Source organism: Scyliorhinus canicula, chromosome 5, assembly GCF_902713615.1.
Source record: "Scyliorhinus canicula chromosome 5, sScyCan1.1, whole genome shotgun sequence".
Taxonomy (NCBI): Eukaryota; Metazoa; Chordata; class Chondrichthyes; order Carcharhiniformes; family Scyliorhinidae; genus Scyliorhinus; species Scyliorhinus canicula.
Genome location: NC_052150.1, coordinates 32,806,978 through 32,822,797, shown reverse-complemented (window position 1 = coordinate 32,822,797; position 15,820 = coordinate 32,806,978). Strand labels below are relative to the sequence as shown.

At 48.8% G+C, this 15,820-nt stretch overlaps 1 protein-coding gene across 8 annotated transcripts in view; it reads left to right on the top strand.

Annotated features, from left to right (window-relative positions):
• Positions 1-15,820, top strand: part of LOC119965900 (catenin delta-2-like) — a 1,408,928-nt gene that overhangs the window by 1,261,782 nt on the left and 131,326 nt on the right. For all 8 annotated transcript variants that reach the window (XM_038796885.1, XM_038796882.1, XM_038796883.1 and 5 more), the window contains one exon: positions 15,439-15,556. In XM_038796885.1, coding sequence (XP_038652813.1) covers positions 15,439-15,556 — 118 coding nt within the window. The remainder of the gene's footprint in view (positions 1-15,438; positions 15,557-15,820) is intronic.

The following is a 15,820-nucleotide window of genomic DNA, read 5'->3' as shown; positions in this document are numbered from 1 at the left end:
CTCATCCAGACTGTTGCCCATCATCCAAACTTATTTCTTCCAGAGACGCTGACTGCCCGTGTGGGTTTCTACCTTTCTTTTTCAACTTCAATTTGCTTGTCAACTGGATAAGTCACAGCCCGTTCTCAGTCAGGTCACTAGATGGAATGTTGCATGGCAGCGCGGAGCTGCACTGTGGTTACAGTGATCACAAGAACGATAGATAGCGCAAGCAAAAAAGCCTTTGGCCATTTCCCCTGCCTTCACTGAGCACCCTCTCATATTCTTTCTTTTTGATTTGGATTCATTCACTGGGCATGGGTGTTGCTGGCAAGGTCAGCATTTATTGCCCAACCTCAATTGTCCTTGCTTGGCCATTTTAGAGGGCAGTTAAGAGTCAATAGTAATGGCTGGAGGAAAATATTGCCAGACAGGGCAATAATGGCAAATGCCATTCCCTAAAGGACATCAGTGAGCTCAGATAAGTTTTACCACAATCCCGTGGTTGAATAATGACCATTTCTGATGCTAGCTTTTTGGGAAAGAAAATCCATATTTCTTTAGTTAACTGAACTGAAATTTCCCAGGCTAGATTCTCCGATTCTGGGGCTATGTCCCCACGCTGATGTGGGAATGGTGGCGTTTTATGCCAGACAAAATGGCGTAAAATGTCCACCGATTTCTCGTTTTGTTGGGGGCTAGCAGGAAGGCAACGTAGAGCACCCCGTTCTAGCTGCCGATACAGCCCGGAGAATTGCCGGGTCCATGGCCATGCAAGTGCACGGCGGCAGCCTGCAGTGGTCACACCGTGCAACATGGTGGCGGCCGCTCGTGGACCCGGCCCGCGAAATGGTCAACCCTTCGGCCAGCTCGCGCGTCCCGTACCACCTACCAACAGTGCCCCCCAGCCCCTGATGAGGACCCCCCCTGCCCGCAGATCAGCCCTCCCCTGATTGTGGCGCCGCTGAACTGAGTCCGCAGCCGCCACGCCAAGTTCCCGACGGATGAGACCACACATATCCCGTATCATCGGGAACTCGGCCGGTCGGGGGCGAAGCATTGGGGGGTGGGGCAGGCCTCGGGCAATATCCTGAGGCCATCGATACATCGCGCGGCGTAATCTCCGAGTACGCCGCTTTGGAGGGGACGGTGCATCGCCAAAGCGGCGCCGCCCCCAATTTGGTCGGGAACTTTAATTCTCCGGCCAATTGCCGAATGCAATTTTGGCGTCGCCGGCTGGAGAATCCAGCCCCACATTTGCCGAGATGGGATTTGTAGACTTGGATTCTCCCTTCCCACTGCAGTGAATGGAGATTTGGCTGACTGTCAAATTCCATGTCCTCTCTGGCAGCAGCTGTGAGGCGGACTCACAACGGAGAGTCCCACCCAAAATTAATAGTCCATGCCTTTGAATTGCTAGTCCAATAACATTATGGGCAGTGTACCATGCCTGCACAGAAACTTATTCATTTCCGTGTTGAATGGTCTTCTAGTCTCTGCCTCAACAATGGAAGAAAGAAAGAACTTTCATTTATCTTGCTCCTTTCACAAATTCGGGAGATCTCAAAGGAAGTTTGCAGAGTAGACACTGCTGTAGTGGAAAAATAGTGACAGCCAATTTTTGCACAGCAAGCTCCCACAAACAGCTATGAGAGTAATAGAATTTGTTCATAGAATTTACAGTGCAGAAGGAGGCCATTCGGCTCATCGAGTTTGCACGGCCCTTGGAAAGAGCACGACTATTCGTGGAAGGATAAATTGTGGCCAAAAGACCGAGGATAATTTCTCGCCTCTTCTTCAAGATCACGACACGGGATCTTTTACACATACCTGACAGGGCCTCAGTTTAATCTCATCCAAATGATGGCACCTCTATCTGTGCAGAGTGATGCACGATCAATTATTGTGAAAGCGAGGTTAGAGAATAATCGAAGGCTTTATTAGACAAGATGTGTTCCCTAGCCGTTCCTAACAGAAAGTGGCTGCAGCCGGGGATGAACACCTCTTTATACCATCCACTGGGCAGAGCCAGCAGACAGGGATTTACCCACGTATCTCTAATATAGTAGTACCTCCAACACAGGTACCGTAATACATATAATGCGGTCTGCCACATTCACCCCCTGTTGAACAAAAAAGTCCGGCGGCGTGGTGGCAAAGCCTTTAACAGTAACAATAACAACCACAGTAACAATTACAATGAATAAATCAATCGATCGGGGCCTTGAAGGTCCTCTGCGACCATCGCAGTCTCGGTGGTGATGCAGGCGCCGACTCAGGCATTTTCTGCTCAAGCATTTTCGACTCCGGGAGTGTGCAGTCCTTTGCTTCGTTACCTATGGGTGGAATCAGTGAGAGGACGGATCCTCCTGGGGCGGGGGCTGTGGTGAGGTGCTCTGGTGAGGAAGTGGGTGGAGCAGAGAAGAATGGTTCAGGTGGTGGGGTAGGTGAGGGGGCCGTGGGTGGGGATCCAGCGGGTGCCAGATCCCGGAGGGAGACCGTGTCCTGGCGTCCATCGGGGCATGCCACGTAGGCATACTGCGGGTTAGCATGAAGAAGGTGGACCCTCTCGACCAACGGGTCAGACTTATGGGTCCGCACATGTCTCCGGAGCCGGACGGGTCCAGGAGCTGCCAACCATGTTGAGAGTGATGTCCCAGAGGTGGACTTCCTGGGAAAAACAAGAAGACGTTCATGGGGGGTTTCATTAGTTGTGGTACACAGGAGTGACCGTATGGAATGGAGTGCATCGGGGAGGACCACCTGCCAGCGAGAGACCGGGAGATTTCTAGACCGTAGGGCCAGCAGAACGGCCTTCCAGACCGTCCTGTTCTCCCTATCCACCTGCCTGTTTCCCCGGGGATTGTAGCTGGTCGTCCTGCTTGAGGCAATGCCCTTGCTGAGCAGGAATTGACGCAGCCTATCGCTGTGTACGTAGTTGGGGAAACCGAACAGTGTGAATCTACTGTGGAGGGATTTAATGACTGTGGCAGCAGACATGTCAGGACAGGGGATGGCGAAGGGGAACCGGGAGAACTCATTGACCACGTTCAGAAAATACGTGTTGCGGTCGGTAGAGGGGAGGGGCCCTTTGAAGTCGACACTGAGGCGCACAAAGGGGCGGGAGGCCTTCACCAGGTGTGCTTTATCTGGCCGGTAGAAGTGCGGCTTGCACTCTGCGCAGATTTGGCAGTTTCTGGTGACGTTCCTGACCTCCCCTATGGAGTAGGGCAGGTTGCGGGTTTTGATGAAGTGGGAGTACAGGGTGACCCCCGGGTGGGGTCAACGTGCAGGATCCTGAGTCGGTCCACTTGTACGCTAGCACATGTACCGTGGGATAGGGCATCAGGCGGCTTGTTGAGCTTCCCAGGATGATACAATATCTCATAATTGTAGGTGGAGAGCTCGATCCTCCACTTCAGGATCTTATCGTTTTTTATCTTGCCTGGCTGCATGTTACTAAACATGAAGGCAACTGACCATTGGTCAGTGAGGAGCGTGAATCTCCTGCCGGCCAGGTAATGCCTCCAATGCCGCACAGCTTCTACAATGGCCTGGGCCTCCTTTTTGATAGAGGACTGTCAGATTTCAGAGGCATAGAGGGTGCGGGAAAAGAAGGCCACCGGCCTGCCCTCCTGGTTGAGGGTGGCCGCCAGAGCTACGTCCGATGCGTCGCACTCGACCTGGAAGGGGAGGGACTCATCGACAGCATGTATCGTAGCCTTTGCAATATCTGCCTTGATGCGGTTGAAGGCCTGGTGGGCCTCAGCCAGCAGTGGAAAAACTGTGGATTGGATTAGTGGGCGGGCCATGTCCGCGTAATTGGGGACCCGCTGGGCATAATAAGAGAAAAACCCCAGGCATCGTTTCAGGGCCTTGGGGCAGTGGGGAAGAGGGAACTCCATAAGGGGGAACATGCGGTCGGGGTCGGGCCCTATTACTCCATTCTGCACTACATAGACAAGGATGGCTAGGCGATCGGTGCTGTACACGCATTTCTGCTTGTTATGAGATTAAGGAGTTTGGCGGTATGGAGGAATTTGCGGAGGTTGGTGTCGTGGTCCTGCTGATCGTGGCCACAGATTGTGACATTATCTAGGTACAGGAAGGTGGCCCGCAATCCGTACCGATCAACCATTTGGTCCATCTCCCGTTGGAAAACTGAGACTCCATTAGTGACGCCGAAGGAAACCCTAAGGAAGTGATAGAGGCGGCCATCTGCTTCGAACGCAGTGTATTGGTGGTCCTCTGGGCGGATGGGAAGCTGGTGGTAGGCAGACTTTAGGTCCACTATGGAGAAGACCCAGTACTGTGCAATTTGATGACCATGTCAGATATGCGTGGAAGTGGGTATGCGTCGAGCTGCGTATACCAGTTGATGGTCTGACTGTAGTCAATGACTATCCTGTGCTTCTCCCCGGTCTTTACAACTACCACTTGGGGTCTCCAGGGGCTGTTGCTAAGCTCGATGATGCCTTCCTGCAGCAGCCATTGGATTTCTGACCTAATGAAGGCCCTGCCCTGGATACTGTACCGTCTGCTCCTGGTAGCGGCGTGTTTGCAATCCGGGGTGAGGTTCGCAAACAGGGAAGGCGGGTCGACCTTAAGGGTCATGAGGCTGCAGACAGCGAGGGGGGGGGGTATGGGTCCGCCGAATTTAAAAGTCAGGCTCTGGAGGTGGCACTGTAAGTCCAGGCCCAGGAGTGCGGCAGCGCAGAGGTGGGGGAGGACGCAGAGCCAGAAGTTGTTAAACTCTACGCCCTGGATAGTGAGGTTCGCAATGCTGTACCCCCAGATTTCCACAGAATGGGATCCGGAGGCCAGGGAGACTTTCTGCTTAACTGGGTATACCGTGAGGGAGCAGCACCTTACCGTGGTGGGGTGAACAAAGCTCTCCATGCTCCCAGAGTCGAAAAGGCAGGACATCTTGTGCCCGTTGAGTTCCACCGTCGTCATCGCGGTTGTGAGGTTCCGTGGCCGAGACTGGTTCAGAGTAATGGAGGCGAGATGCGGCAGATGCTGGGAGGCCCCGGGTTGAACAGTGGTGAAGGAGGTCGCAGGAGGCGATAAACGGCCAGTCGGGTCGCGGTCCTGCGGCGCCGTCCAAGATGGCCGCCCCCATGGCAGTCGGTGAACATGATGGCAGCGTCGATGGGCCGCACATGGCTTGCGAGGGGTAGAATGGCGGCGGGACCGGGTCGCCCGCGGGGTGTGCGGAGAGGGCGGCGGACGACCGGGCCTGGCATACCGCCACAAAGTGCCCCTTCTTACCGCATCCTTTGCATGTCGCTGATCAAGCCGGGCAACGTTGCGTTGCGGGAAGCCAACTCTAAAGAGTTTGCGAGTCTTCTCGCCTCCTTAAGATCTAGTGTATCTCCTTCTTACAGCCGCTGGCGGATCTGTGTGGACAGCATGCCTGTGACAAAGGCGTCCCGAATTAAGAGTTCAGTGTGCTCGGCAGCCGAAACTTGCCAACAGTCGCAGTTCCTACCGAGGGCTAGCAGGGTGCGGTTGAAGTCGTCCAGGGATTCCCCCGGGATTTGGCATCTGGTGGCCAGAAGATGTCTAGCATATACTTGGTTCACCGGACGAATATAATTTCAGCAGTGCCATAGCTTCAGCGTAGTTAGGTGCTTCCCTGATGAGTGGAAAGATTTCGGGACTCACCCTCGAGTAGAGGATATGTCACTTTTGGTCCTCCGTGGGTGGGTCTGTGAACGTCCTGATGTATCTTTGGAAGCAAGCCAGCCAGTGATCAAAGGTGGCCGAAGCGTTTGCCGCGTGGGGGCTCAGTTGCACACGGTCCGGCTTGATGCGGAGCTCCATCTTTCAATATCTTGTCTAATAAATTGATGCATGATCAATTATTGCAAAAGCGAGATTAGAGAATAATCGAAGGCTTTATTAGACAATATGTGTTCCCCAGCGGCTCGTAACAGAAAATGGCTGCAGCCGGGGATGAACACCTCTTTATACGATCCACAGGGCAGAGCCAGCAAACAGGGATTTTCCCACGTATCTCTAATACAGTAGTACCTCCAACACAGGTACCGTAATACATATAATACGGTCTGCCACACAGAGCTCCCTCTGTGTTGCACTGCAAATCCAGGTTTCGAGCGCAGCTGGAGTAGGACGTGAACCCACAACTTTCTGACTCAGAGCCGAGACTGGTACCACTGAGCCACATCCGGCAGCATGGGGCAACTTTCTGACGCTTTCTAAGTGGGATGAAATTCAGATGTCTGAAATCCCGGTCGGAACAAGGGCAAATCAGCTGCATGGGGTTGGAATTTGGTTCAGTTTTCCAGCGGGGTAGGGGTCCAAGAGGAAGAGTATGCGTCAGATGTGCAGGTTAGGTGGATTGGCCATGATAAATTGCCCTTTGTGTCCAAAATTGCCCTTAATGTTGGGTGGGGTTGCTGGGTTGTGGGGGTAGGGTGGAGGTGTTGACCTTGAGTGGGGTGCTCTTTCCGGGGGCCGGTGCGGGCTCGGTGGGCCGGGGGCCTCCTTCTGCACTGTAAATTCTATGATAATCTATGATTAATCTAGGACAAAGGTTCGGCACAACATCGTGGGCCGAAGGGCCTGTTCTGTGCTGTATTTTTCTGTGTTCTGTGTTCTGTGAAGAGTATTAGGGGCATTCGGCCAACCTTCGTCTCACATGTGATTATGTTGCTCTTTTATAATCTGGTGATCTGATGGTTTGATGCTTGGAAACGAAAATCGACAGTTCAGCAAATAGCCTCACGGCTTGATCATCCCGAGTGTCCCTCCCATTCTGATTACAGGAACGAAATAGTTGAAGCTGACCTGCGCTAAATATGTTAAATGACACTTTTGCGATCGGCAATACTCTTACAGAATCAGCGGAAGAAACCTGGCCCAAAAGAATGGCTAGCCGATGATTAGGCAAGAAATGCACACGCAGCCAGAGCTGATAGCCTTATTAGTCATAACAGCGTGCAAAATGCTGCATAAAGTATGGATGGACAGTGTGGGGAAAAATGATGCGATTGTTTTTCCCCCTGACGTGCTCATCTATCCTGGGTTTTTTCTGAGCTCGGAAATGAAAGTATGAATCTGCATGCTTGAAAACAAAATGAAGTATGTGCACATATTAAAATGGTTGTTGGGCTCATAAATTTGTAATATTGTTGCACTGTTTTTAATCACTGCAAATGCTCTGGAGAGCACCTCGGTATTGTAGTTGTAGCGGCTGTAAAATGCATCAACTAACATGAAATAGAGAAGTACAGCATTAGTTACGATTACATAATTCTTCCATGGCATGGTCCCTTCTGGAGCTGGGATTAGTTTACATCTCAGAAGTGGCAGCACTTGTGTTGATTACAGCCCTTGATTTATGCCGTTATCATTTTGATAAAGTGTCGCCCAGCCTCAGGACTCTGTAAGAAAAGCTCGCTTTCATCCATAATTCAACTGAAATAGAATTACTTTAATAAACATCAGAGGACAAATATTTTCTGCAGCGAATGTTGGTGCACAATCCAGGGTAGAAATTGGTCCAGGCTTTGTCTGCATTTCTAGCTGGTGAAAGGGGTGTTAAGTTGAGAACAGCAAGCCCCATTTCAGATGCGGAGTTCCACATCCGACTTGCGCCTAAATTACAGGTCGGGCCATATTGTTAAAGGCCATTTTATGGCTGCCACCAGTGACCACCTCAAACAAATGTCAGCCCTTTTACCTGTGTAAATGAGGTCATGGACCGCGCCCCACACAGGAATTGGTTTGCCGGAGGGGTTGGCGCCGCAAGAGTCGGCGCTGAAGGGTCTGCGCGACTTAGTATGCGCAGAACCGGCCGGGGTGTTCTGCCGCATGCGCAGGGGGGTGTCATCTCTGCGCCGGCCATGGCGGAGCCCTACAGGGGCCGGCGGGGAAGGAAGAAGAGCCCCCACTGCACATGCCTGCCCGCAGATCGATGGGCCCCGATCGCGGGCCAGACACCCCCCCCCCCCTCCCCGCCCACGGGGTCGGATCCCCCTGCGCCTCCCCGAGGACCACACCAGCCGGCCTACCAGCCAGATCCTGCCATATGGGACCATGCCCAATCCACGCCGGCAGGAATTTCCAGGAACCGACGGCCACTCAGCCCATCGGGGCCCGGAGAATTGCCGGGGGGCCGCTGCCAACGGTCCCCGACAGGCGTAGATTGATTCCCGCCCCGCCCGAAAACCGGCGCCAGAGAATACAGCAGCCGGTGTCGGAGCGGTGGGGCGGGATTCACGGCGCCCCCCCCCCCCCCGGGATTCTCCGACCCGACGGGGGTCGGAGAATCCCGTCCTGTGTCTTTGGTTGTTTTTGCTCCTGTTTTTGTGACTTTTGTTCGATTTACAGGTTTGCTGCCTACCAATTTAATGGTCGCAATGAGCTGATGTATGTCACCTTACATTGCCTGATCATGGATGGGACTATTCACAGACCGTAAAACAACAGTCCCAATCCTTGCTGTGGATTATGCTGCACCTTCTTCATACTAGTTTAGCAATTAACCTGAATGAATGCAGGATCCCACAAAGGATCTGTATTGATGGGATTTTGATATTTTTCTCAATGAATTGTCTCTTTCCCCTGAAAAAAAAAATTACTGAGGAGCATTCTCAGGCAAATGATTACCATTCCCAATACTTAATCTTACTTAATAGTGTTCAGAAAGTTACAGCAGGGATTTTACAAACCCCATGGGGTGGGCTGGGAGGCAGAAGGTTTGGTAAAATGGTGGCAGGAGGTGTCGGAAGAAAAGCCCAACATTTTCCTGTTGCCGCTGGATATTTCAAAAGGCTGGCACAGCAGCGGTTGAGCTGCCCACCGACCGGGGATGGGCAACCAATTAATCCAATTAACTGACCTGTTATCGACCATTTTACCAATGTCAGAAAATTCCCCAACACATTGCGTGTCTGCCAGGTAGGCTAAGGTGGTCTCCCAGTGGAATTCTGAACTGGGGCGGTGGGACCTTCCTCCCTGAAGGCTCTATGTCCCCTGGAGGGGCCCTTCAGTAGCAATGGCTGCCCCTCCAGCTCCAACAATACCGCTGGAGGGTTTCACAATCATTATTGCCAGGGCCTCCCGGCTTGAGTTCAGCGGCTAAAGGAAGTTTCGTCCTGCTCCTTTAAGGGCACCTCGATATTTTCCCCTGCAGCCTCAGCAGCAGCCACCTCTCTCAACGACGCATCTCTGCCATTCTGCCACTTTCTGGGGCAGGTTCAGGACCAACGTTTGGTCTTGGTGGCAGGAAGCAGTGCATGAATGAGCATAGGAAAAGGAGTAGACCCTTCAGCCCATCGGTTAGATCTGCCATTTAATTCTATCATGGCCGATTTTCAATGTTAACACTATTTACCCACCTTCATTTCATAATCCTGTGTTTCCTTGCCCAACTAAAATCTGCCAGCCTCAGTCTGGAAGTTTATAATTGTCCTTGCCTCGACAATTGAACTTGAGAGACCCAGAATTTTCACCACCCTTTGTGTAAAGGAGTATTTTCTGACTTCACCCCTGAACGGCCGAGCTCTCATTCCAATGTTAAACGTGCCTTTGTCCTGCATTTCCCCACCAGAGGAAATAGGTGCTCCCTGTAGCTTCCTTATCAAATCCTCTAATTAATCATCTCAATTACATTGCCTCTTAATCTTCCGAGCTCAAGGGAATGCAAGACTAGTCTGTGCAGCCTGGTCTCTTAATTTAACCCTTTTAGCCCTGTATGATTCTGGTGAAATGCAATTAAAAAGAAAAGAAAATGTCCACCATGAAAAGACTATCAAGCGGTGGGTGTTCAGCCAATGGAGTTTCCTCTAGCCTTCAATACAACACTTAAAAAGTAATTCATTGGGAGATGTCTTGGGACATCCTGGAGACTTGATGAGCAGCTAAATACTTTTGATTTTCATGTTCGCGCAGAGTTCATTTGAATTTGCCCTCCTGCAGCCTCTTCCTAATTGTCTGAGTGCTCATGTGAAAACTAGGACACAGCTGGACTCAGAATCCTGCTAAAAATAGGCATCATATCTAAGTGAAGTCTAAAATGTTTCTGATGTTGATTATATTTTATTTGATCATTTTGTTTCCCTCTTCTCAATGCACTTACACGAAGCTACATTCCTGTCTTGAAACCAAGCTGACGTGATACCCCACACTCTAACTTCTGAGCACCGACCGAGGTGAATTATATTGTTTTGAAATGTGTGTCTTTCCCCAAGATAATGTCGGGAAACAATCCTATCACCTCGGATTTATGTTCATGTCATCAGTGTGTCCATTCTTTTCCCAGTAACAGGTACGGGGAAAGATTAAAAAGCAAAGTCAACCTTTTTGCCTTTTAAAATCTCCCGGATTGCTTTTAAATGCCACCGGCAGGTGGCTAGTCTGGTAGATTCCCTGCTATCCCAATAGGGTTGGCAACCCTATATGTGGCCCTCCCAATCTTACTGCCCTGACCAAGTGAAGCAAATCGGGTCTTAATCTGGCAGCTCGGAGCAGTTGCTGCTTTCGAGACCTGACAAAGCGGACGTGGGCATGGATCAAAGGATCCGAAACACGTCTCCTGGCCCACAATGCATCCCTCCAGACGGGTTGGCCACCCTCCGCCAGCTCAGCTATTCCGTGCAGTCTGCGCTCAGCTGGCATCGGGCACAGGGAAGCAGAGTGAGGAACAAAGCTGCTCATGCGGCTCAGACACAGTTGAGCAGTTGGCTGGCACGGTGGATGATGTGAGTAGAGTATCTTAATAATTGTTTACAAATTCCACTTAGGCACATTGTCACAGAATCATATTTGTGTCATGAATAGCTTCCCACTGAGAAAGAACTGTCACGGAGCTCAGACATTTGTAAAAAGAAGGTTGGTAGAACGTAACATCTGTTTGAACAGGCAGCCATTGAAGCTTGGTACAGAATTAATTGGTTTACTCACTGAATCTAAGGAATGTCACTTGAGAGAGTTTTCACAGATGGGTAGGCCTTCACTGTAGACCTGCTGGTTATAGTATTGTTACGGAATTGCAAATTTAGCTTTATCAAGTTATACCTTTAAATAAAATACATTTACTGCTTGGTATATCCATCGTTTCCTTGCAAAGGGAAGATCTAGACCAGATTATTGTTCTTATGTCATTAATTTTGGAGTTTAGGAGGAACTTCTTCACCCAAAGGGTTGTGAATCTATGGAATTCCTTGCCCAGTGAAGCAGTTGAGGCTCCTTCATTAAATGTTTTAAAGGTAAATATAGATAGTTTTTTGAAGAATAAAGGGATTAAGGATTATGGTGTTCGGGCCGGAAAGTGGAGCTGAGTCCACAAAAGTTCAGCCATGATCTCATTGAATGGCGGAGCAGGCTCGAGGGGCCAGATGGCCTACTCCTGCTCCTAATTCTTATGTTCTTATGTTTTTATGTTCTTATTTATGGGATGTGAGCGCCGTTAGCACAACGGGAATTGGTTGCTCATCCCTATCTGCCTTTGACAAGAGGGTGGTGAGCCACCTTTTTGAACCGCTGCAGTCCATGTAGTGTACATTAACCCACAGTGCCTTTAGAAACTAAGTTTGAGCAGTGACAGTGAAAAACCAGTGATATGGTTCCAGTCAGGATGGTGTGAGGCTTTGAGGGGAATTTGCAGGTCAAACTGCCCTTGTCCTCAAAGTGCAGAGATTGCATGTTTTGGAAGGTGCTGTTGAATGAAGTTGGGTATGTTACTGCTGCACATTGCGTAGGTGCTACACACTACTGCCACTGTGTACCAGTGGTAAACGGAATGAATGTTTAAGCTGTTGGATGGAGTGCCAATGAAGTGGGCTATTTTGTCCTCCTTGTGTGTTTTTGGAGCTACACTTATCCAGGTAAATGGAGAATGTTCCATCACATTCCTAACTTGTGCCTCTCTGATGATAGACAGGCTTTGGTGAGGTGAGTTACTTGCGGCCAAATTCCGAGCCTCTAACTTACTATTTTAGCCCCAGTCTTCATGAAGCTGGTTCAGTTAAGCTTCTGATCAATGTTAACCCCTGCCAGCATGTTGGTGATGGGGGATTCAATGATGGTAATGCTGTTGAACATCAAGGGGAGGTGGTTAGATTCCCTCCTGTTGGAGAAGATCATTACCTGGCACTAATGTGGCATGAGTTATACTTGCCATTTAACAGCCCAACTCTTAACATTGTCTAAGTCTTGCCGCAAATGGGCTTGGACTGATTTAGTATCTGAGGAGTCACAAATAGTGCTGAACATTGTACAGTCATCAGTAAAGAGCCCCACTTCTGACTTTATGAAAGAGGGAATGTGTTTGATGAAGCAGCAGAAGATAGCTGGGCTTGTGGAATTCCTGCAACAATGTCCTGGGATTGAGGTGAATGATCTAGAACAACCTCAATCATCTTCCTTTGAGCTCGGCACTACTGCAACCAATGGAGATTCTCCCCTCGCGATTCCAATTGACTTTTGCTAGGACACTTTCATGTTACACTCGGTCAAATGCTGTCTTGATGTCCAGGCCAGTCACTCACATCTCATATCTAGAATCTGTCTCTTTTGTCCATACTTAGAACAAGATTGCAACAAGTTCTGGAGCAGGGTTTCATGGGGGGACTCAAACTGAGCATTAGGGCTCAGCTATTGCTGTCAGTGACACCTTCCGTCAGTTTGCTGATGATTGAGAGTAGGCTGATGGGTGATAATTGACCAGCTTTGACCTACGTTTTGTGGAGAGGACGTACCTGAGCAATGTTTCACATTTTTGGGGAATACTAGTTTTGTGGCTCTGCTGTAGCTGTTGAAGCTTGAGGTGCAGATACTTCTGGAACGCAAGCCTTCTGCAGCTGAGATGTTGTCAGGGCTCGTAGCACTTTGCTGCAACCAGTGTTTTCAGCACTTCCTTTTATTATGCGGAGTGAATCAAATTGTGGAGAGTGCATGACAGTTTCTACTGCCATAAGCATCAGTCGATCCCAACTACTGAAAAGAAGATCCACACGAACAAGGAAAAGACTCTCTGGTTCAGTGATGGGCCTCCTCGGTTAGTGAGTGGGCTGCATGATGAGCCCTCCTTCAAATCAGTGGACCACAAGATTGAAATCAGTCTTGTTCACTAACCATGACTCCATGAACAGATTAATACATTTAATACATGCTGAATATTTCAAAATGAGTTATAGAAAATACCTAATCATTTACATATTAATATTAATGTATATATTAATTGGACGATCAACTTCAAATGGTAAAAACAAAATAAATATTTACTCTTTGAACACAGTGGCTCTCACAGTCAATGTTGTGTGCAACTCACTTTATTTGTTTTGTTTTACGTCCATATCACTTCAGCCATAGCATATACGGCCGGAAATCAGTAGAATGTGGCAACCCTGTGCGTGGGCGCTTGGTCAACAAAATGTCTTGTGGGACGCACTCAGAACCCACATGAGTCGCATGTAGTGCCCAGGTCGCAGATGGCCCACCACTGCTCGGGTTTTTCCAGCTTGTCCCACACAACTGTAATGTTCATCACAATGTACACACTCCCCATCCCACCCAAAAACTGTGTGATCTTCTGGGTAAGTCAAGAAAACAAATATAAAATTCAGTCGAATTAGGGGGAAAGAAATTGGGAAAATCCTCTCCAACCTGATTGGAGTTGGTCCAGGAGATCGCTCAGACCCTTGATTAAAGCGATATGGTACCTGCTTCTCTTACAAGGAGATCCTAGCTCGGCAATTCTTGTTGCAAGCATTGATGCCCACTGGTGCAAAAATTAAAGATTTAATTTTGGGTTCAAAGTTTACATTAATTTTGAAGTCAAGGAACGTCTTTTATTTCGGGAGATTTTGACGGAAGGATAACTGCCCTTTTACCTGCAAATGCCAAGCCCAGGTGGGAACAACACAAAGAAATACATCCCACACAGTTTTTTGCTCTGAAGTATTATAGATTTCTTTTGAGACACATTAGGCTGTTCAAAGCCACAGTTGTTTCCGCTTTTCAATAGCTTCCTGGGGATTTAAGGCTGAATCACTTCAGAGTCAGTTCATACATCAGCAATAATAAGTAATATAACTCTAAGGAAAAGAGCCATGGCACAACACTGCTAGTCAAATGATGGGTATGAATATTTTAATAACCTCAATGTTGCAAACCTTTACGCTTTGTTTTTGGGCAAAAGGTGTTGATGATTCTGTCTTCAGGACCCAACCATGGACAGTGCTTCAGGATAATATTTGCACTTACATACGTAATCGTTTAGTCTTCAACCTTGAACACTGTGGTGGTATGATTTGCATAGCTGTCTGCCATTGGTGCAGAACACCGACTTACCAGTGGCCCTGGTCGGTCATGTGCCTCTCAACCGATTGGTTGAGACCAGTCATGCGACGGCTCTCCGATTGGTCGAGAGGCTGAGTTAACCACGCCTCCATACCGAGGTATAAATAGTCAGAACGCCCTGCTGTCGTCCATTTATTGTAGTCGACCGCAGGGCTACGTTCTAGCTTATTAAAGCCTAACTTTTGTGTACAAAAGTAGCAACTCGTCTCGCGTTCAATTGATGGCTCATCAAACACCAATTTAAGCCTCAGTTTAAGAGGCAACTATTCATTAATGCATCAGAGTAACTCCATCTACAGTGGAGAACCTATCAGGCATAATGAAGCTATGCTATATTTTAATAAACTATTTTCAAACGAATATATATATACATTTTTTAAATCTTTTTACTCTCCTCCTTTTTCACACTTTCTCCCAAATTTACACCCAACAATAAACAATCAATAACGAATGCAATGTCAATCCCCATATCAATAACAACAATCCCATCCTCCCACCAAATCCCCAAACATTACCCCGCATGTTAACAGAAACAAATGACAAAAAGGAATTAGGAATCACTCATAGTCACCATTAACTCACACAGTCCCTCTCTCCCCAACCCTCCCAGCCCCCCCCCCCCCCCCATGTTCGATGTAATCCAATTCCCGAAATTGCATAATGAATAACGCCCATGAATTGTAGAACCCCTCCATCTTTCCGCTCAGTACAAATTTGACCTTCTCAAGAGTCAACGAATTCCAGCAGGTCCCCCACCACGCCACGGCACAGGGTGGAGAGGTTGATCACCACCCTAACAGGATCCGCCTTCGGGCGATCAATGAGGCGAAGGCTACAACATCTGTCTCCGCCCCAAATTGCTCTGACATCTTTAACTCTGCTGTGGGAAATGTATTACTTGCCCTGTGCTCCATGACAGTCTTTCTGGAAATTACCAACCAAGGGAGCTACTTGGGTTAAACGTCTCACCGTCTACATTGGCAACATGCTACGATTGTCCTCGAGCCTTCAGGAATTGTAGATTAATTCGCAGGATTCTGCTGCGAGCAACTCCCAGGAGAAGAATCATAGGAGCATGCATACAAGTATGGGGTTGCTACTGACCCGTATTCTGTGCCCCCTTTGCAGGAATGTGAGCTCTGCGGGCGAGGAGGCACGGAGAAGGATGAGAGAGTGCGACGGCCTCACCGACGCGTTGCTGTATGTGATTCAATCCGCTCTGGGGAGCAGCGAGATTGACAGCAAGGTATGGCCACTTTCAGATTTCATTTTGCCTTGTGCAGCAGAACTGATGAGAATCTGGGGTCGAGGGGGTCAGGGTGGTTTGATTGCAGAGACACTGAGCACAAAAATATCATTTCACCTCCAAAAGATTTATTTGTAACCCAAAATTATTCTTAATGAATACACGTTATCTTCAGAAGACAGCGTCTTGTGAAAAAATACGAACAAATGGCAGGATATGAATCATGTTTAAAATATCTTTATTATTGTCTTCGATTGTGTGTAA